Below are 22767 nucleotides of genomic sequence, written 5' to 3'. Positions count from 1 at the left end.
TATAAATATATATTTTAACTCAAAGGTACAGTTTTTAAATTAAATGTTGCTGAAACAACAAAATAATTAAAAAATAAAATAAATCTATCTGATCGATAAATCACTCATCTTTGGAAAAGAGAGTTTATTACAGAGAAATGTCTCTTTCCAAAATAAAAGCTATACTATACGCTTCTTCTGGGCTATATTCTCAGCAGCATATTAAACATATCAGGTCCCCATAAGGAGAATCATGTGCTAACGGCTGTCTAAATGACTCGGGTAAAGTTTGCAACATGCGTGCTTGTTGTTTTTGTCTGCTTCCACTTGTCTTTGCACTAGGATGATGTCGGCGTAAATGTGCAGTCATATTCATTGTGTTCCCACTAGTGCTGTTAGAGTTAATCTCGTTGAAATGACGTTAACGCCATAACGCAGCAAATGTAATTGAGCATTGCGTGGAACATCCAACATACTGTTTTACTTTAGTCCATGACGCGCTTACCTTCAGGGTCATACTTCACATGAAAACCAAAATAGTTCCAAAGGCCAGATCTGAATGAGGGTGGGGGAGGTTTAATTTCGGGTAGGGTTGAGGCAGTTGCCATGTTGCAACGAGCTTGGCTTCTGTCTCGCTAGCTTGCCCCCCCCCCCCACACACACACACACACACACACAAGAGCACACTGCGCTCAGTGGATCTGCACTCGACAGTGCAGCCTAGGCGGAGTAGTCGAACGCAGATCCACTGAGCGCTCAACACAGACAGCATCGTCAGAAGAAAAGTTGATCAAATAAATTAAAAAAATTTGTATTGTTCGATACATATGCGTACCGAACCGAAAGCACTGTATCGAACGGTTCAATATCGATACATGTATTGTTGCACCCCTAATATATATATATATATATATATACATATATGTGTGTGTGTGTGTGTGTGTGTGTGTGTGTAAGTAAAATGTGGCTCTTCATGAAATAAGTTAAAGATATAATTTAATTAGCAGTTCTGAAAAGTCATAAAATAGAATTGCTCGGCTTAATAAGCAACTTAAAGGAGTGTGTTAAACAAGAGTACGATGGTTACACAACTACCATACTCATACCTACTACATTTTTCTTAAGAATGACAACTTTACATTTATGTATCTTCATCTCAGAGTGTAAATAATTATTTATTTTGATACATTTGTTTAACCAGTTGGTCCTGATATGATGTTTACAACAGCATGTAAGTACGGTATTTAATTAGCCATTTCGTGTTCATTAAAAGCTACTTGTAAAGCCAGGCTGATTAATCAAGTTGACATGACAGGCCTATCGTGCACACAGTAAAACCCCTTAAAGGGCATTTTCTGCATCAACATCAACAACATCACTAATACCTGACTTGTGTTATTGTTCTAGCAAATACTTTAAAGAAAACTTTTCACTTTTCTTTGGCAAATCTACCGTCTCCTTTCAGCTTTTCTAATGCTAATCACAAACAATTCTAACCTAGCTGTAGGTGACCCAACATATACAGATTCATCAAGTACATTCAAGCATTGCAGAATCATTTACATGAGAATGTAGCTGAGAAAATAGAGGCTGCATAACAGCTGAAATCGTATAGCCCAGACTTCCAATATGGGAAAAAATAAAGTTATGAATTCTCATAGCCCGTTACAGAGCCGCAGCAGGGAGACAAGGCAATGATGTCCCTCCCACTGACAGATGTTTGTGTGCTTGAAAGGCCTTCGGTGAAATGTAAAAACAAAAATCTGGCTTGTTTGCTTGGCTTTCAGTGCTTCTACTACCTCTCCTTCCCCCGCAATGCTCAGTCCTCCGCCTCGACACAGCCTCAGCCCGTCCTAGCCTTTTCTCAGTTTAATAACTCATGCGTTCCGTGTGATCTGCAAACTGCGCTGTGTTTATCAAATAATGCAATAGAAGAGCTGCACGTCAGATGCCTGCCCTCATTTGTGTGAACATGTGTGGGTGAATATGGCAGATCTGTGTGTGTGCTGGGTTATTCTCTCTCTCTCTCTCTCTCTCTCTCTCTCTCTCTCTCTCTCTCTCTCTCTGCATGACTGTATTGTGAGCTCTCAGCTATCGAGCTCGAATCCAAGCCTGTGCATTGAATGTTGCCAGTGGACGCTGGGCATTTAAAGGCATGCTATCACACGCAGACAGGCAGCCATGCACGAGTGAAAACGCAGCAGGTCTGTGTCTGCTGCCTAAGCACTGACAGGATGGAGCGGTTTGCCTCTTTAATAACTGCACGCACTGTGGTCTGGGTTTGAACCACACAGCTGTGGTTTGAGCACAGCTGAGAGGGCTTGATGCCATCGACAAGCTTTATTAGTTGCTATAAAGTTCCACAGTTTTACATTGTGATGCTGCATAGGTGTATGTCAGTTTGTCTGAGGGCCAAAATGTTTATAAAATAAGTTTTAAGCACTTTCCTGTCACACTTTGGTGCTGTGTATCAGCTAGATAGTCCTTATAGAGCAGAGGACCTCAACCCGCAGGCCACGGACCTATACCGGTCCGTGAGTCGTTTGGTACCGGGCCACAAGAGTTGAGGTTCGGGTGTGAAATTGATGGTTCTCAGGGTTTTTTTTATCAGTTTTCAACGTTATTTTTTATCGTTTTTATCGTTAGCTCGGTTCCCCTGGGTCTTTTCCCGTGTTTTATGAATAAATATTATTTTCTTGGTATAGGTACTGGTTTTATTTTATTGTATTTATCTGCGACACCTTAAAGGCCAGTCCATGAAAATACTGTCGGACATCAACCGGTCCTTGGTGCAAAAAAGGTTGGGGACCGCTGTTATAGAGTATGTGGCTTACTCTCAGTGACCTACTCCTTAGGATTTAAACATCTTGACTGAAATAAGGACAAGTGTCAACATTTAAAAAGGGCAAACTACTGTCACACGCTGCTGATAGGTAACTTTAACATCTACAGAAGACTGTGGTCAGTGGTTCCTATGCAGCACTTTTCTGCTCTGCTACTTTAAAGCACGAATAATTCCCACACATTCATATAAGCACATCTTTCTGTTTAACACTCACAATCATTCACACTCTGATGAACACATCAGGAGCAACTCCAGGTTCAGTATCTTGCTCAAAGTCTCTCTGGCATGTAGACTGGAGCAGCCAGGGATCGAACCACCAACTTTCTAATTAGTAGATGACCTGCGCTACCCCCAGAAAAATTACCCCCCAGTGTCACAGTAGCATTATTATCATGGTATGTGTCCACACGATCTGTCATTTCTACATTTCCATGGACCGTTTGTCAAATCAGCCATTCGTTGGATTCTGGTATAGTTGTACTACCTGCTCCTCATTAGCATAACGATGATGTCTAGGTTACTTTGTGCAAATCGGGGCATCTGGCGTGATGTATGACGCTCTGGAAACTTCTGAAAATCGATTAAAATGATCTGCGTTTAGCTCAAATGAGAGAAGATTGAGCAAATGCTTCAAAAATACATGTCACTGGACTATCTTTGATCCCAAAGAAAGCTTGTGTTTGAGCCCTCAGTGTACAGTGCACACTTGTGTGAGGCTGGAGGAGTGGGACAGCACCCATTAGTCATCATCACCGTCATCATCATCACTGTCCGGTGTCTCATCCGGCCAGCATCAAGTTTGTATTTACAGGAAAATACGGATAATTTTGTTTGAACGTTTGACATGTTTTTTTGTTTTCTTAACCAGAACGTCTCGTCGTTGTGGAGGAATTACATTAAATGACATTAAATTGCGTGGATGGATTGATTGGATTGAAGATAATTGCTCCTTTTAAATAGCAAATTTTAGTCACAGTTGTTAAATATTCAGAAGTGTGATCAAAGGTTTGTGTGGGCTGCAGAACACACATTTACATTTATTATAGCACGAGTATAGCTCCGTATTTCCTGTATTATTTGTGTATTTTTGTACTATTTTCTTATGTTCCAATAAATGCTTATGTACTCTGCCATCAGAGGCCTCAAGATACTTTCCCATAAATTACATGAAACAGAAATTAAAACAGAGCTTTAAAAAGTTCACCAGCAGTTATCCCATACCTGCAAATCTCTGTAACCATGCTCACCACATGGAGTCTTCACTCTGACTTCATCAGCTGTGTGGAGTGTCCAAAACTTTCAAAATCTGATCTGTATCATATAGCGGTCTCTCCACAAAATCTGCTTAACCAAACAGCATCTTCACACTACAGCTAAACGGAGCAATGCAGTAAAACACCACACTAATTCCAGCTTGGGTTCGCACAGTCTCTCTCACTCTTCTGCCTCTCTGCGTCCAGGTGTTTTGGTGAGGACACGTGTATTACCATCCCAGATATTGATGCAGTGGTGATGGTGCTTCAGCCCAGTGAACCCAGGATCACAATCAGCGGAGTGGAGAGACTGAGCCATCCAGCCTCCGACTTCAGAGCATCAGGAGGGATTGTTCTGTTCCAGGACCTCCACATCATCAGCACAGTCACCAGGGCAGACACCGCTGCACATCACACAGGTAAGACACTTATGCCAGTATGGCAAGTGTGGAAAACAATTGACCACGGGCAGCAGCGGGTGGAGAGCCAGTGAGGGGTTACCCGTAAGGCTGAAATCAGGAGGTGGAGGTGGACTAGATCATTTCACACTCGGGGAAGAGGAAAGGAAAACTCTAATCTAGTATCCTGATTGTTTTCTTGCATGTGTGGGCTCATATTAGCATTTTTTAAAGCTACATGTCACTTTCTGATCATTTTAAATAATGCTCTCAACAATAAGTTTACACACCAGAAAGTGCAACTTTGCGTACACTTCACAAAGTGGGATATGCACTCCTTCCCACAGGTAGAAATCTGTCTCAGCTAAATATTTTAGCTTTTTTTTCATATTCATAATATGTTCACTCATTCATGAAGTTCCATAGCCTATTCAGCGCCAACTGTCTTGCAAAACAAACCTTCAGAGAAAGCTGAAACATTTCACGATGCCTCGTGAGATTTTGAACAAGCAGCAACGAGTTCTTCTTTCATCTAGTACATCTGTGCACAATACAAACTCGAGGAAACTAAAGATGGGCTTTTGCTCCCACACTGACAAGTTCTCTAACGTGTACAGGATGCAATAAAACTTCAATAAAACTGCTGCTTTAACTCCATACTACTGACAACATCGCCAAAAAATGTGAATAAAGGTTTATATAAACCTACACATGCATTATGTGACTGTAGCAGAGGTTGAAGTAGTATTCCCGCTGTCTATTCGCAAACTGTTAACTCTTTTGGAAGTCCTACAAATAAATATAAACATCTGAAAGCCACTTAGCAACCCATCTCCAATTTTCATGGAGTCATACCTGTTGTCAACTGCACCTGGTATGTTCTGTGCTGGGGTTTGCTACTACTCCAATTTTTCATGTATGCACACTGGAAGGTGTGAAGGTCCCAAAACAAAGTCAGAAATGGATCAATCAAAACTGGGCACTGGTGTGCAGATCCCTGATCTACAATGAAAGACCTTCAACAACACCTCCCTCACCTAAGCTTGCAGTTTAGAACTGGTACCAAATTGACCAATCCACTGCAGTAGCAATGAATGATTCTTTGCTGGTTTGTTCCTTTGTAACATGATGACGTCAAGCTTGTGGCAGTGTAGCTCTGAGTCACTTACAAGCCCTTTACTTGTCTGTTTCTACGCTGACTGAGAGATAATAAAACATAGTAAAATAGTAGAATTGTAAATCAATTTAAAAAACGGATTTTTTAAGTAGACCACGGCCTTCGTGGTGTATGTCCTTTGAATGTCTCGGTCCTTTGAAAACCGAGAAGGCCGGAAGTGCGAGGCTGTTTAATGCGACGGTCTAGCCTTCAGATTTGCATCACCAGCTATCTCGGTGGACTTTAATAAACTCAGCCGTCTGCTCCTTGCTCCCTAAACTATAACAGCACACTGAAGTAAATTCTCTACCATCTCACACTTCTGTTTAATCAGTTTTCTCCTTGATGTTCATTCAGCTGTGTGAAAACTATAACTTTAATCTCAGCAAAACCGATTTATTAAGGAACAAATAAAACACTGAAAAAAGCCAAACAATAACATTTTTAAGTTATCCAGGTGACTTATATATCATGTTTAACCAGAGTAGCAAAAGACCACAGGGAGTTTGAAAACGATGTGCCGGGAGTTCGCTGTTCTCACCGGCTCTAGTGAGCCTTGAAACCCCGGCTAGCTATCGAGCTGCTGGGTAACAGACGTCTCCAAAAACGTCGGAGCACTTTCGCAAATATGTGATGTCTTGATAAATCAAGCAGATATTTGAAGTTTACACAGCTGCATTCTCGCCTGAAAATATCTTAAAAGTTTATTTTGTGACCCAGAAAGAGTAATATGGTTAAGATCAAAACTAAGTAACTGCCGCCATTGTTGGGAACTGGAATTGGCTGGGCCACGCTATGAATTCTGGGATAGGTTGGGCCACGAAGGATAAATCCGACATGTCCTTCAAATTCAGGAAAATGAGGGACACATTTGTCGGAGAAGCCTTTGAATTGGGGCAGCCTTCATCGCCTGGCTGTGACATAATCAGCCTTCAAATGCGGCCTCCAAAGGATGCGGCCTAGGAATTGGGACACAGCTTATATATCTACATGTACCCTGCCTCCTACTTAACAGGTGGGCCAGCTTTAATGAATCTTAGTGACTAATAACATCTATTTCTTTTTTTAAAGGATTTATTATAAATCCCAGTTCTTTTGATTTTTGTATATATCTTGTTTCATTTCATCATCCTTCTGTGAATGCGATGTTACGTTCTCCGTTTGTGTTTCACGCGTCACGTTCATCGTACATCACTCATACGTAACTTCATGATCACCAGCATCCCAGACTGAATTTTGTTTGACTCACCGCTAAATACGAAATGAAGTTAAAAATGGTCCTTAAATTCCTTAAATTTTTACAGATTCCTAGCAGACAGCAGTTTGGTTTGGTAAAGCTGAAGACGTTTTTGACGACCATTAGGACTGCATGGATCTTCCAACAAACACTGCTAAACTGCATCTAAAAATTCATTTTTCATGTTTTGCAGTAGATTATGATTAGAAATACTTTTTAGACTTTTTAGAAACAAACGAGAGAAAAAAGAAAAAGTACCGTACCAAAAACAAATCAAATTTAACATTGTAAAACTTCTTGCTAGGCCGTAACACTCCCTCAAAGGCTTTTCCAACTAAGGGTCTAAGTGACAGCCTTTTCAAATCACCTTGCCAATATGTTGAGTCAAATGCCCGCACAGTCCTTCCCTGTGCACACAGGTTTGTAGGTATACCCTTTACTATCTTAGCCTATGCAAACGCCCTCCTGCTGAGTAAGCCCTATACCTACCAGAGGACTGATTCGCTAGGTTACGCTGCCTTGCCCGACCGCAAATGAGTATGACATTTAAATCCCGAAGGCTTTGGTCTCATCCAACGATCTGGCCACCGAGGCAGGAACCGTCTGGCTCGGCCCCAGGCCCTGCCGTTGGCAGCCAATTAGGAGCAGATAAGCAGAGCGAGAGGAAGGTTTTAGCCCACCATTGTGCGTAATTCGGCACAGGAAGACGAGTAGAAAGCGGTGTCCCTTTCAGGAGTTTTTGGAGTTCTTTCTGCTGGTGAAGGAGATATTCTGGCTGGGGGCGAAGAGATTAGCTGGAAGCCACAGAAAGACATGGAAGAGGGAAAAAAGGAGGATAGATGGGAAGATGTGAGGGAGAGGGCGTCACGATGAAGTTCTATAATGAGCAGATTTTGTATTCTCTCAAGGCTTAAAGGATTCAAGATAAATCACATATTTCTTTTTCGGGGCATGCAATAGGTTTCTTTTGGACCCTGCTAATCACCCCCTCGCCCTCTTCCTTGCTTTGTCTTTCTGTCATTCATTTGTCTTTTTATTAAGCCTGCTCAGCACTGCCTCGTTTCTCTCTCTCATATTTCCGTATCTTTTCCAGGCTTATTCTGATTCTTTTATTCAAAGGCAAGGTCATCACTTCTTTCTTTAACTTGTTTTTGACCCATTTGCTTTAACGGTCATCGTTTTTTCTCTTCTTTTCTGCTTCGATCCAGAGTTTTCTTTAGTTTTAATTTCTTTACTCATTCAGCACTCTTTATCTTCTTTCTATTTTTTGCATTCTCTCTACCTTCTGCTCTTGTTTTTCATCTCAGCCCAGACTAGTTCTAAGGTCAGAATTGACTGCATCACCACACTGTTCAAAATGAGTGTGTGTACTCATATATTACTCTCTAATTTCCAGTCAATTCAGTAACCACAGACTGCATATAAAAGCCAGACATATCCACCTTGACATGATGGCTTTGTTTGGGAAGTCATTCTTAATAATTTTCAGTTTGGCATTATCACTTAGTTTTTAGTGAAACCTGGTGCCAGCCTGTTAACTCAGTTAGTAAACTGCATCAATAATTCATTGGGATTTAAAATAAGATGCAACAAAAGGTAATCAGCATTTTATTTCAGGGGCAGGGTCTTGGATGGACCCACCTTTGGATTCAGCTGCAGATTCCCATAAAATGGTAAATGGTAAATGGCCTGCATTTGTATAGCGCTTTTCTAGTCCATAGGACCCCAAAGCGCTTTACACTACATTCAGTCATTCACCCATTCACACACACATTCACACACTGGCGATGGCAAGCTACATTGGAGCTAAAAGGAGCTAAAAGGAGATCTCAACCTGAAACAATAGGCTAAAATATGGTTAAATACTTCTATCGTGAACTACAGAGCACTTTGAGGGAAAGAAAATGTAATTCATTCACAAAAAGCATACATACCTTTACTTCTAGGACCCAAATTTTTTTCCCCGTTTTGCTCACTTTCCTACCTTTTCTCGGCTGCGTCAGTCTCCCCACAAACACAGACACACAACATACAGTGTCTGTCCTTCTCAACTGGGGAGCTGTTAAAAGGGGCATAGCTGGTTTCCTCCCTTGGGAATCTACAGCGAGGGAGAAAGCTGGGTAGCAGCTGAGAGGTGGAGGCTAGTGCTTAGCAGACTGTCAAAGAGCCCCAGCAGCCACCCAGAAATGCTGTGATGGGAGCTGTCTGCAGGAACACGGTACCACAGCAGCTCACAGTGCTGACTGTGTTCAGAGAGTACATGGGTAATTGGAGCCTGGGAGTGGGAGTAGGAGTAGGTGTTGTGTCCTGTGCTGTTCGAATTATGGTTCTTCAAAGCGTGCACCGTTTTCTTCCACACACATTTTTTGGCATGGCAGCAGCAATTAGACTGCTGAAATGTGACAATTAACGGTACATTCATTCACGCTGGCCGTGTTTGGCACCGCGTATTTGATTATTAGTTTGGATCATTCTGTGAGATTAGAACAAAGGAAGCTGAGCTAAAATAACCACCTGAGAAGCAGGAATGGAAAAGAGCTGCAGTGGAGCTCATTAGCAGTAACAGCATATTCGGAACTAAAAATAGAAATTGACCTCAAACACTAAGTTATAATACCAACGCTATCTTCGGCTGGTAAAACACAGGATGGAGTGAGCTGAAAGCAAACTGATGCTGATCTTCTTTAGTTGCCCTCTGGGATGAGCATCAGAGGGGGCAAATTATAGCAAATTGCGTGTGTGTGTGTGTCTATGTGTGTAGCACATCGACCTGGAGTGATGGAGGAGATCATTCATAACTTAGACTACTGTGATGTCCTGGTGCTGGGGGAGGAGCTGAGCCCAGAGCACGAATCTCTCCAACTGCAACGAAGCGCTCTGCTTGGAAAACACCTTGATGCAACCAACTCCACCTCTGGCATGTCCATATACGGTAGGTTACTGATGCCTTTTTAGCTGGCTCCTATCTACCACTACTACATATACTAGCTGGACAAACCTGTGCTGTCTCTCTCTCCTTCCACAGGCGTGGACTCCATGTCCAACTATGAGCAGGTGATCCGAGAGGTGCGCTACTACAACTGGCGTCCCGGGCAGCTAACAGAGAGGCGTTTTCGCCTCACCTGTTCAGAGCTCAACGGACGCTACACCAGCAATGAGTTCAGCCTTGAGGTCAGTGTGAATCACAGATAGGATCCTCTTCATACTTATTTTTGGCATCTGTCAAAGTAATCCATATTTAATAAAAAAAAGATTTTAATAAAATGTATTTATATCATATTTGTCCTTTCAGTTCATCCTCTGTCTGATTCAAGCAGTTCTTCTTCTCTCCCTTTAAGATACTGTAGCTTTCTCCTGATTGGCTGCCACTTGCAAACAGAAGGTTTAGAACAGCAGGAGTTGGGTGCCTGAGATAGCCATGTTAATTGTATCCATTACATGGTTTAGATGCCAGGTCTCTCTTGGAAATGAGATTTTTAATCTCAATTAGATTTTTGCCTGGATAAATAAAGGCCTAATTAAAAAAATAAATCCCCACTTTTGTCACTTCACAGATCTGAGAGTTGAAAGGTACTCTTCAAAAGCGAGGACTAAAGGATTACTTGTATACATTACATTCACGTCATTATGTGGAAGTATGAACGTCTAACGAGAGCAGCCATCATTAAAAGTATACATAGAAAATAAGGAAAACCATAATGGATTATTTTAAAATTTGTGTAGTGAATTCACCTGTTGACCATTCTAGAAAAAAACCTTACGGGAGCATTGTTACTGTCCACTAATGTAGAGATTCCCAAAATATGGACCAGGGAATCTCTGCTTTAGTGAAGGTACTGCAGGTGGGTCACAGCGATGACATAAATTCAGTTTGAAATTACGAGTATGTAGAATTACATATTTATTTATAAACTTTTATTTATTTATATAAAAAGTTAAAACTAGAGTTCATTAATAGGAGGTGGTTAGTTTGTGAATTTACTGCTCTTGTACTGAAGTTTGTGTCCCATCAGCCTTGTATGTGACTGGAAAGCATTAGCAGCTTATAGCCAACAGCCTGTGCTGTTTATGTATTTTGAATAAAATGGAAATGCATCGCTTTCTTGTGTATTTTAATTAGAATGAGAACGGGTAGGCCCCATGAGATTTTCAGGTTTTTAAGTGTGTCGTGGCTCTCTGGGACTTTGGGAATGTGTTGAGTATAGCTGAAACTATCTGTTTAGACGGAAATTGAATCTCCAGTTAGTTTGATAATCACCTGAGAATTTTGTTATACATTATAATCCCTTTTCATATAAACCCTCCATGTTTCCTATCCATGTGGTGGTCAAGGCTCTATTGATCATGGTAGCTGCATCAACATACTATTTTCTGCCACACATTTACGCCTACAATGAAGGGAGAACCTATAAAGTTTGGGTGACCAGTGTAGCCACGTTTGCCATTTTTTAATCGGAATATTAAAGGTTGAAATAAACTAGAATTATCTTTTAAAGCAATATGCCAAACATTAACAAGTTCTTGCAGTCCAGATGTAAGGACTTTCTTCTGTTCTTCATCAAATGACAGTTTAATTTGTTTTTACACAACTGTGTGAAAATTTGCATTCAGTTTTTATGATGTAAAGACAATGACTTGTTCATTAATCAAAAGCAAACTGTATGATTGTTAAAATTAATATTTTAAGTGTATGAAAATTTGTTTTTAATGGGCTGGACTGTAATTATTCAGGTTAATGCATTTATACCCAGTGCTTTTAATTTTACTCAGCCCGCCCACTCCCAGACAAGCTTCAAGTATTTCTAAAAGGCAATGTAAGAAGATGTAACTGACAAGCAGCTTGAATAAAACAGATGTACATTATGCTCAAAAATCATTAATATCACTAAGTGCCACTAGAGATCGTGTTGCTTTTTACTACCAAGTGAAGCAAAGTGCTTGAACTGGCAAAGTGACTGAGCTGACTCAGCTGAGGTCTCCACTTTAACTTTCAGGGCGAATTTAAAAAAGAACCTCAACAAGCCTTCCAGCTGTGCCACTTCAGCCTCTTAGTAGCAAAATACCGTCTAAAATACCCAGGCTGTAAAAGACTTAAACATGTCTAAAGAGGCCTCAGTGCAACTTTGAACACCAAAGTCAGAGTAGGCCTCACATTAACACACACACACACACACCTGTTCTTTGTGCATCTGTCCCTACTCTGAGAAAGGTTTGACTTATTGATCCATCCCTGGTGTTCACACTCAAGTATTGATTTGGTTCTGTCTCCTAAAATATCCAAGCATAAATTTGCTTCCACATTTATTCCATTTTCATTTTCATTTGTCACTGATTATAATATCAGTCGTTAGAGTTGAGGCTTTTTTGGTTGTGCAGGTAAACATTGAATGTTGTAAAATGTTTATTTTGATGGGCATACTTTCTAAAATCCTCACTCCTGCTTCATGTGTCCCCAACCTAGGTGAGCATCCTGCACAGTGGAGAAGCACGGGAACACGTCAATCACGTGGTAGCTCCACCTCCGTACGTGCAGGTGGTCCACCATCCGTCCATGATCCAGGATCTGTACCCCATCCACAGCTCGGGTAAGAAAAAAGCAACTGGGGTGGATTGTTTACAATTTTTTAATGTCACCTTCAGCCAGGATAGATTATGATTATTAATACATTATTGTTGCGATAGACAGGAAGACAGGTTTTATTTTTAATATAAACCAGAGTTATGGTGTCATTAGCATCAGAAACAACCTGTTAAAGCAATTCTAGGCCAGTGAAAAACCTGAAATGGATTAAGGTAAAAAGCAAAAGGTCCAAAGTGAAAGAAACATTTTAGGTCACCAAAAACTGAAACATCTTATTTTATTACATGAAATCTCTGCCTGCCCATGAACTCCTCCTAGATCATCAGGAGTTGAGCAACCATACTTGGCACCTGTTGGGTTTTAACTATGTCAGATGTTAGAAAAACATCAGGTTGCCTAGCAACCACCTACCATTTATGTACCTATAACAACTTATAAAACCACCATTTTGATTTCATAACAGTAACATCTAATTTGTATATAACACATCTGAATTATGCATGTTATATATTAATCCTATCATGTTGCCGGGCAACCACCATCCAAATGACCTGTTTTTACCTTTTATACACCTGTAAGGCCTCATGAAAGCATCCTGTCATTTCGATTTCATGACAGTACCATCTCATTTATATCCACAAAAGCTGCCACCAACTAGCACCAGGCTAACATGACCCATATAAACATCTCCAACCCATATTCTGCTTTTCTTAATGTGATCAAGTATATTGATAAGTATATGTCTGTGAAGGTTCTCAGTCATCCAGGTCATCGTAGTCAAAGGATCTTGCAAAGAAAAGCGTCTGGACTTCTTTAAGTTACTTGAAGACGTTTCACCTCTCATCCGAGAAGCTTCTTCAGTTTTAAGGTCAAATGGTGGAGAGTCCCAGATTTAAACCTGGGACCACTCACATCCTGGGCCATCTGACCTCAGGAATTCGCATGATAAGGTGGGGCCAGGTTTCACAATGAACTCACCCGAAACTCTGGCTGATTGGGACCCACACCCAGTTTCACACCTTGGCTCAGGCGATTAGAGGATCATCAGGGGGTCCTTTGTCCCTCTGTGGGGGGTCACTCCCACTAGGTTTAAATCTGGGACTCCCCACCATTTGACCTTAGAACTGAAGAAGCTTCTCGGATGAGAGGTGAAACGTCTTCAAGTAACTTAAAGAAGTCCAGACGCTTTTCTATTGATAAGTATAAGTTTGCCAACAGCACAGACAGAACAAACAGTACTGTAGTATGGGCATGTACCAGTAAACTAAATTCCATACCGAACAGGACTTGAAAGTAGCTGTAGAAGTAAATGAATCCCTGAAGATTATTGTAGCCAGCTGCTATAGGTTAAGCTGTTAGTTACAAAGCCCTCTGCATGCACAAATGCAATGTTTGAACAGACTGTCTTACTACACATTCTGAGTTATCACTCTATTGCAGGTATTAGTACTCTATAGTGAATAGAGGACAGTTGAAGAAAGATTGTGGTTGTTAGGGGTTCATTCTGAAGCTACATAGAGTCTGCTTCAGTGATATTGAGGTTTAACACTCCTGGAACAAAAACTCAAAAGAAATGTGGAGTGGCTAAACGGGTCATGTGGTGAGTACCTGTGAATGCAGGTATGTGGTGGAGATGTTTAAAAGAAAGAAAACCAAACAAAACCAAACAAATCAGCCCGTTTTAACAATGTCTGTCTGTCTTCTACACAAAACGAGAAAAAGGAAGAGCAGACCAGGCAAAGTGGTCATCACAGCACAGTATTTCACCGTAACCATGCAACAAATAGCAGGAAAAGAGAGAAACTCCTCAAACTCCAAATAAATTCAGGGACTCAAACTCAGTCTTTCTATGACAAAGACGAGCATTATCAGCCACTGTAGCTGGCACATGTGGCAGCGCAGGAACTTCAAATAGAGCTCCACACATTGATAGGGAAATTAGTCACTAAGAGACATTTTTAATTAAACTACCCTGCAGAAATAGTTTGGCATTAGTTACCCTGACTCCTGCCCTCATATTGCAGTGTTAATGACTGAAGTATAGCACAGATCCTGGAGGGGGGCACAGAGCGCTGCTTAAATGATCTTACGCACAAAGCGTTCATCGTGTGGGGTTTGCAGTGATAGAAATTAGTATTTCCACAAATCGGGTAATGCAGTGAGTTTTAATCGGAAAAAACGAACATACGAGTGGTGAAAGAAGTCAAAGAAGCAAGAAGGTTCTGAGTAAAGTTCATGAAATATTGTTTGACTGACAGTTGAGAGCAAAAACTTGCATTTTTGACAGTTGTCAAGTCATTTTGAGACATGAAAAAAAAGGAAATCAATAAAGGTAAAGCATTATAAACAAGGCACAGCTACAAAGCTTAAAGTTATAATACAGAAGTAAAAAGTATTAGGAGTCTTGGATTAGTTGCATACATGACTGCTCAGCTTAGAAAATGGGAAAATTCAAATGTGGAAAAAGTGTCGACGTAAACTTGACAAAACACTGCCTCTCAAAGGAAACCATGAGAGACAGAGGGTGAAATGCTGAGACTCAGACTCAGGAGCCTCTGCTGTGCCTGTGAAGAGTTTTTCTGTCAGCCATCCATCCCAGGGTAAACATAGCGAGATCCAAGGGAACGCTCCGTTCCGCTTTCTAGTTTGTTTATCGCAGCGCTCATCAGACTGCTGCTTTCCTACTCTGCGCCTCTCCGTGATTGAGGCCCTCCCAAATGATGCAGCAGGCTTCTTACCCTCCTCCTGAGCACATGAGTGATCTGAAGTTAAAAAAAAAACATGGAGAGGAGGAGAGACATTGGTCTTAATCTAACACATGAGATTTAATTATTCATCACACTCTAATGGATTCTACTTAGAGTCCTGGAGAGTTCAGTGGCCGATGCTGTTAACGGCTCAGAGAGTTGGAGGGTGTGTGTGAAAAGGAGGTCAGGGGAGCGCAGAGGGAGGTGGATGGTGGGCAATCGCCGAGCCATACGTGACAAATAAAATGTTTCAATACATTTTTACACCTGTGACGCGATTTTGTCTAATGTTTCAGACGGCCTGACGTATGTAGAGTATTAGCAAACGGCAAGATGTGTGTCACATGGTGTGCGTACAGACACACAAGTTACATGAAGGTTCAAGAAGATGTGAAGATCAAAGCCCGTGGATTTAATGTGAAAATCTAGGAGCTAGAGCGAATCAAATGATCAATTGAAGAGTCCTCTGTGAGCCTCAACCTCGTTAAGCAAGCGAGCACGCACACACACACATACACACACACACAGGAGGGACTTGTGGGGAGAGGGCAGGCGCAGAGATGTCGTGTTAGTTCAGTAGGCTCGAGATCAGAGTGGATGAAATAAACATTTTAGTTCAAGAGAAATCCCTCAGTCTGTGTTGTGGGTATGGTACTAAAAGGGTCTATGATATATCTTTGCAGTCATGTGCTGCATACAGGCCAGATCTAAATGTGTTTAAAGCTGGTGGGGGGGCAGAGCCACTAAACACATGAGGAGTAGGGGGAGCTGCAGGATGACAACTGAGTTTTTAAATTTGGTTATTTTGAAGTTTGTTTTCATGTTCTAACAATTCCCTTATAAACACAAAAACCACAATTTTAAACCATATTTAAACAGCAAGCAACTAGCAATGCTTTCTTATGTTTAGTGGCAGCAAAGAGAAACGTTTCATGTGTTGATCATATAGAGGAAAAATTGAATTAAAATTTTAATATTTCATCCACTTTTTCACCCAGTAAGTGACCATATTTAGGCTACAAGGTGTAGCACCAGCTGGTACCCCCACAAACTATTTGGGTGCAGCACAGAGACCTGCTAATTAGTTTGAACAGACTATCAAAATGTTTGCCGAATTTCATGCACCAAAACTGGAGCACAAACTTCTTGCATGGTCTGTAGCGCACAGAAAGTGCACTTATGTCCCATATTATTGAAGTGAAGAGGCATCAGCAGCGCAAACCCAGTTCCGTGACTTGAACTAGCAGGGCTGGCAGAAAGCTGTCCAAACCTGTCAATCGATTGACTTTTTAAGGCTTTTTAAGACTTTTTAAGGCTTAACTACGGAGCCCCGCAGGGGACATGGGAGACATGCGAGATCTCGCAAAACTAACTCGGGATCTCGCAAAACTTTTGCGAGATCTCGCAAAAGTTGAACTCCAACAATGGCGGCAGCTACTTAGTTGTAATATTACTCTTTCTGGGTCACAAAATACACTTTTAAGATATTTTGAGGCGTGAATGTAGTTGTGTAAACGTCAGATATCTGCTCGGTTTACAAGACATCACATATTTGCAAAAGTGCTCCGACATTTTCGGAGATCTGACACCCACCATCTCGAAGCTAATGGGAGGTCAAGACCTACTACAGCCGGGAGGAACACCGCTTTCCCGGCACATCGTGCCTCGACCTCCTGGTCGGCTTCGAGCTGGCGGCTAAAACTTTTGCGAGATCTCGCAAAACTTTTGCGAGATCTCGCAAAAATCCGTCTTAATTTTTTTTTCTCCCATGTCCCCTGCGGGGCTCCGTACTTAACAAGATCCAAACAGGTTAGTTATAAAAAATGTAACCTGCCATAAAGTTTTCCCTCAGCCTGAACAGTCTTGCTAAAGTCAACAAGACAGTTCAGCCTGTAGACATGATAACTTTATACACAGTTAAAATGGGAGTCTGCTCATATTTGGAGCCTGCCTCTAGTGACCATTTAAAGCACTACAGTTTTTTGTCTCTTACCATTTCTGCTTTCTATCTTTTAGCCCTAGATGTTGCAGTCTGTTTTCACTATGCACTGCTGTACAAAATCTTTGTATTTTGCTAGGAAAATATCGTTTGTTCTGTTCTGATGATCCCACACTGCTTAAATAATGTTAAGGTCCGGGCTCTGGGGAGGCCAGTCCATGACTGATAGTGTCACATTGTGTTTTTTCTAAACAGATGTGCTTTTAGTGCATTGGACATTTGACTTCCTGCTCCAGACAATGGCAGAACCTTCACCATCTTTTTCAGATGGCTGTAGACAGTCAATGTTGGATCGTCCTAATTTGTACATATTGACAGCATTTTGAACCAGAATTTTCAAAGTTGGACTCATCAGACGTGCTGCTACTGATTTTCAGTCCAGTTCTTGTGTAATCTGGCGTATCTCAGCCTTTTCCCTTCCTTAAGAATGGCTTCTTGACAGTCATCCTTCCACTGGGACCATTTCTCACGAGCCTTCAGTGAACAGTAGTTGAATCAGCTGAAAGTCCAGATACATCTCTCAGGTCCTGTGTCAGGTCTTTGTTGGATTTCTTCCTTTTCCATAAGGATATGACTTTCAGATACTGATCATCTGCTGCTGTAGTTTTTAAAGCCTGCCACTTCTTTTGTCCTCTGCTTATCCAGTTTCCTCAAAATTTTTAAAGGACACACTGCACACCATGCCGAGATATGCCACGTTTCCAGCTAATAGCTCTTTGGGAATCACACTGTGAAAACTGTGTTATCTTTGTCAGTTTTCATAGATTCAGCTAAAGAAAAGTGACAAAATGATGTCTTTTTGTAACAAGCTGCTAGTTACGAAGTGTCTAAAGATACGGTTTAGAATGAATGCTTTGCTAAGACGCTCTGGTAGGTGTAGACACAACATTGGTTTATTTATCCTTTGAGTCTGGTGCCTTTTTATGCTTGAATGATTCATATGTCAGTGTTAAGTGGCTTAAAAAAACAAGCCAACATTTCTCTGAAAATGATCAGATCCAAGGACTGAAAAGGCCAACATCCAGAGAAAAACTTTAAAAGACCTACAGAGATCCTGGATAGCTGTTGCCTAAGACCACTAAAAAAATTACAATAACATTTGGCTCCTTTGGGTGGGATGTTGGGTTGCGTACTGATGCAGGCACAGATTAGTAATATGGTGAGATGCTTCTTAAGTGCATTATAAGATGTCTGGAGCTTTCTCATCAAGGACTAGAGTACAGTACCTCTCAAGGTCTGCAGCATTCAGCTGGCTGTTCTGGGTATTTTGTGCCCGTGAAAGTGAAAGAATAAACCGATTCAGTACATGCTGAAGATTTTCTGACCAAACAGAATTATTCTGATTTCAAGTCATTAAATCCCTGATCTCCTTTCATTTGGTTCTCAGGTGTTCCGAGTGCTGCCACCGTGGTAATAGTAATGTCTATCGCTGCCCTGGTGGTGGTTGTAGTGTTGGGCATTTACCGCATCCACCTGACCCACCAGCAGGAGGTGAAGTTGGCAGATGCGGCTAAAGAGGCAGACGTGACCTGGGACGAGTCTGCTCTGACGATCACAGTGAACCCAATGGAGGTAGGAGGGAGGGAACTTCAGGAATTAAAAGGATGCTGTCAGGGAGGGAGCATAGGAGCTACCCACAGTGGACCGTGTGTAGTGGGATACTATCCCATTTCTATTTAAGGATAGAAACAAAGGATTAATCCTGTTGTGCCACTATTGATCCAAATACCAATACCAGCAATTGGTATCAATGTTGTCAATATTTGGATCAATCCGCCCATCTCTAATGTCTCCTTTGTATTAAACCAGTCAAAGGAAGAATTACTGACATTTCTTGTTTCTTGCTTACTGTCTGATGATTAAGTTTGTGAAACTTTGCAAATATTTTTTACCACAGAACTTGGAGGGGCCTCAGGCTGCAGAGGAGGAAGCCAGTGAGGAGGAGGAGGAAGACGAAGAGGAGGAGGGGGAGGAGGAAGACGACGACGAGGACGACATCACCAGCGCTGAGTCAGATGACAGCGAGGAGGAAATAGACGTCCAGCTACCCAGGATGCAACGCTCAACCAAGAAAGGCCAAAATTGGGACAAAACAACAATATCCTATTGAAACATACACACGTACATACACCCTCACACACACACACACACACACACACACTACAACACATCTATACTCAAATCACATGGCTGAAACAAAAAGACTATGATGTTGATGCTCTAAAAATAAGGTAATATCTCCCCCTACTGGAAGACAACATTTAACCACACACAGACGCACACAGTTACACACACACTCACACACACAGTGCAGTGATTTAACCTTAGCCTTGTCACAGAACCTCCTGTTTTATACAGCTGATAAGAGATAATATGACTCTAAAAGTGCTCCTCAATCACATGACTTTCGTTGTTCTTAGACGAAGAGATCACCAAATTTAGTTCATTCCCAGAGAGATGTCCCATGAATTATCTCTCTCCCATTCCAATGCAATCTTTAGTGAACTCGAGCTGTAGGAGAAGCCTTTTGTCAGTGAAACCCTGCATCATGCATTCAGTTTGATGTGTCAAATTCCACAGTAAGATTTCTGATGTCCCATATAAGAATCAAAATGCAAAACATCCTTTATTTAGGAAAAGTCAATTGCAAAAGTAAAGAAACTGACTATTTTTTGGTTTGTATACTTCATGTTATTTATCAGTCTTTATTCTGGCCTATGTGGCAAAGCCAGGTAATTTTACAGAAATAGCATATTTTAAATGGTACTCAAAAACAAATAGAACAAAAAAAAGGGGAAAAAAAGATGATCAATGTGCTGTCACAGACGTCATGTTGAACTAGCCGACAGGGCCTGTGTTCTGGGTTTTTGAGAAAGACAGAGGAGTCTCCTTGTACATTTTTATACGCTCCTTTCTTGTAAATATTGAGTATAGTAGGTGACCCCGACCCACTGAGTCAGCCCCACATTGTCTAACCAGAGACCTTCCTCTCCACCTGTACACAACACACCTCTTCATATGTATGTACACGCCCTGATCCCTTAGCCTGCAGGAGTCTTTCCAGAGCAGAGCCCCAGATCCTCCCTGCGTGTTTTTAGCTCAGTGTTCAGATCATTCTGGCTAATGGCAAACTTGGGTTTGCTCTCACGGATGTGCTACTGCCTTTGAAATAGGTGGGTTATTAAAAGCTGGACTAGGTGAGATTTTTGTATTTAAAAAAAGAGAACAACCTCTCATTAAACAACAGCAGAAACTCAGTGATAGAGTTTTGATTTAAAGTCAAAAATTCCAGCTGTAAAACACACGATCCTTGGTGTGGAAGCTAGCTTAATGGAATGAAATGTTAGCCGCTAGCTAGTGATTTCAAAAAGGGGAAACCTAAGCTAAAAGAATAACAATAGTGTACTTGGACTTATGAGGTGAATATAATACAAATCTAAATAAATTAAACAGTTGTTTCATGTCTGCTGGGTGTGTAGATAGTCAGCAGTTAGCCAACACATTAGCCATATCAATTGTGAATTTCACATCTTGCAGAACTTATCTTGGTACAGCTTTTACTTTGTTACCCATCAAACTACTTTGTAGCTCTAAGGTATTGATCATATTTGGCAGAAATTTCAAACCTTCAGAAGCCTTCAACGGTGACCAGGCCAATAAATAGTCAAGCTCTCACATTATGCATTTAAAGACACTTTATTGTGGCCTAATGGCCTAAACTATAAAACACAGCCTTCCTAACTGGATTGCTAGTGTCTACAGAGACATCAGATACACACTGCAAAAAAATAAATAACAAATTTAAAATAGAAGAGGAACTTCTCCAAACTTCTAACTTTGAAAAAAAAAAACCGCAGCATTAATGGAAGAAATTTAGGTCTAGAGACTGATGTCACATTACATAAATCCCACCTCATTAGCCTCGTGCAATGAGGCTCGTGCAACTTTTAAGAGGACAGAGAGTGGAATGCATTTGGCAGTGTCACGTTTGACGCGATCAGAAAACCCAGTTGTGTTTTTTTTTTCCCACTTTGAAATGAAGGGGCATTAATCACTGTAGCCATCAATTTAGCTTGTCTGTAGTGTTTGGCAGCAAGAATCCACAAATGACCAATGAAATGATGTTTGTGTCACAGGAAAGCTTGTGCGCTATATGCCAGAAATCGATAAAGGGTTCAGTTAAAGTCATAAACACTGGAAAATGTCCTCCTCTAACCTAGTGAGCCTTTGCCAGCTGTCCTGTGGGTATAACTGGGAGAACCTGTTGTATGTGTATACTGTAGCTCTACTGTATGTTCATCTAAAGATCTCATATGTTGTTTAAGAGTTTTCCTCATCTACTGTGACACCTGGTCTTGTGACGCCACTTCCCTTCCTGCACACACCCCTCCTCCTCCCCCCTTGACATCTTTGGTGGATTTTGCATCAGCCCTAATGTTGTCCTGACATTTGTTTTAGAAGAGGACGGTGAAATTAACATCGAAACCTTGTATAATGTGTAAAAGTTTCTTTCTTTTTTTTAGTTTTTTTTTTCTCTGGACTCTTTGGTCTGTTTTCCTTTGGAATGGTCACTACAGCACTTTCTGTAAATTGGCCAATAAAAACTTGTTTTGGAATCTAGCTGTGGGGGTCTGTATTTGTGTGACAGTGTGAGTGTTTCTGTGTAGCCAGTAATACATTTTGTGGAACTGCATCCTCTTTGGAGCTCATAATCCTCTCGTGGAAACTGTATGTGAGCAATATCAATTGAATTATGCAAAAAGAACAGTTGTGCACTATACTAAAAATTAAGTTAAAAACTATTTAAAGGGACTTTTTGTAATCAACTTCTGCACAGTTCAAAAGCTTCATCACCAGGTGGCACGTATGTATGCTGCTGCATTTAAAAATTGTAATCTCTCTTTTTAGCTAGCCCTATTTCCTCTAGATGCTCTGCCTTTTTGCCTAGCCATTAGAAATTACATTGTGTGCTTAATGACTCTTCTGTAAAGGCTTTCCACAAGTTTTAGAGGTGTGTTTATGGGAATTTTCAACCGTTCTTCCAGGAATGCATTTGTGAGGAGTGCAAGAAGGCCTGGCTCGCAGTCTAATTGATCCCAAAGGTGTTCTATCAGGGTTGAGGTCAGGTCTCTGTGCAGGCCAGTCAGGTTCTTCCACAGCAACTCAGCCATCCATCTCTTTATGGACTTTGCTTTGTGCACTGGTGTGCAGCCATATTGGAACAGAAAGGGACCATCCCCAAACTGTTCCCATGAAGTTGGGAGCATAAAATTGTCCAAAATGTCTTGGTATGCTGAAGCATTAAGAATTCCTTTCACTGGAAGTAAAGGGCCGAGCCCAGACCATAATATGTCCTATACCAAACAGTGCAGTCGGACATTTACTGGTCTCGTGGAAACCACCAAACCCAGAATCATTCATCGGATTGCCAGATGGAGAAGCGTGATTCATTATTCCAGAGAACACGTCTCCAGTGCTCTAGATTCCAGTGGTGCCATGTTTCACACCCCTGCAGCCCACGCTTTACATTGTAGTTGGGGATGTAAGGGTTGGCTGCAGCTGCTCAGCAAAT

At 41.3% G+C, this 22767-nt stretch overlaps 1 protein-coding gene across 1 annotated transcript in view; it reads left to right on the top strand.

Annotated features, from left to right (window-relative positions):
- Positions 1-21818, top strand: part of LOC101468731 (calsyntenin-2) — a 328728-nt gene extending 306910 nt beyond the window's left edge. The window contains exons 12-17 of the mRNA XM_004562808.6: positions 4285-4496; positions 9630-9800; positions 9894-10039; positions 12330-12453; positions 18583-18767; positions 19093-21818. Of these exons, the coding sequence (XP_004562865.1) occupies positions 4285-4496; positions 9630-9800; positions 9894-10039; positions 12330-12453; positions 18583-18767; positions 19093-19305 (1051 nt within the window). The 3' untranslated portion in view covers positions 19306-21818. The remainder of the gene's footprint in view (positions 1-4284; positions 4497-9629; positions 9801-9893; positions 10040-12329; positions 12454-18582; positions 18768-19092) is intronic.
- The last annotated feature ends 949 nt before the right edge of the window (positions 21819-22767 follow it).

This window comes from Maylandia zebra, linkage group LG14, assembly GCF_041146795.1.
Source record: "Maylandia zebra isolate NMK-2024a linkage group LG14, Mzebra_GT3a, whole genome shotgun sequence".
Lineage (NCBI taxonomy): Eukaryota > Metazoa > Chordata > Actinopteri > Cichliformes > Cichlidae > Maylandia > Maylandia zebra.
This window is presented reverse-complemented; position numbering and strand designations above follow the sequence as displayed.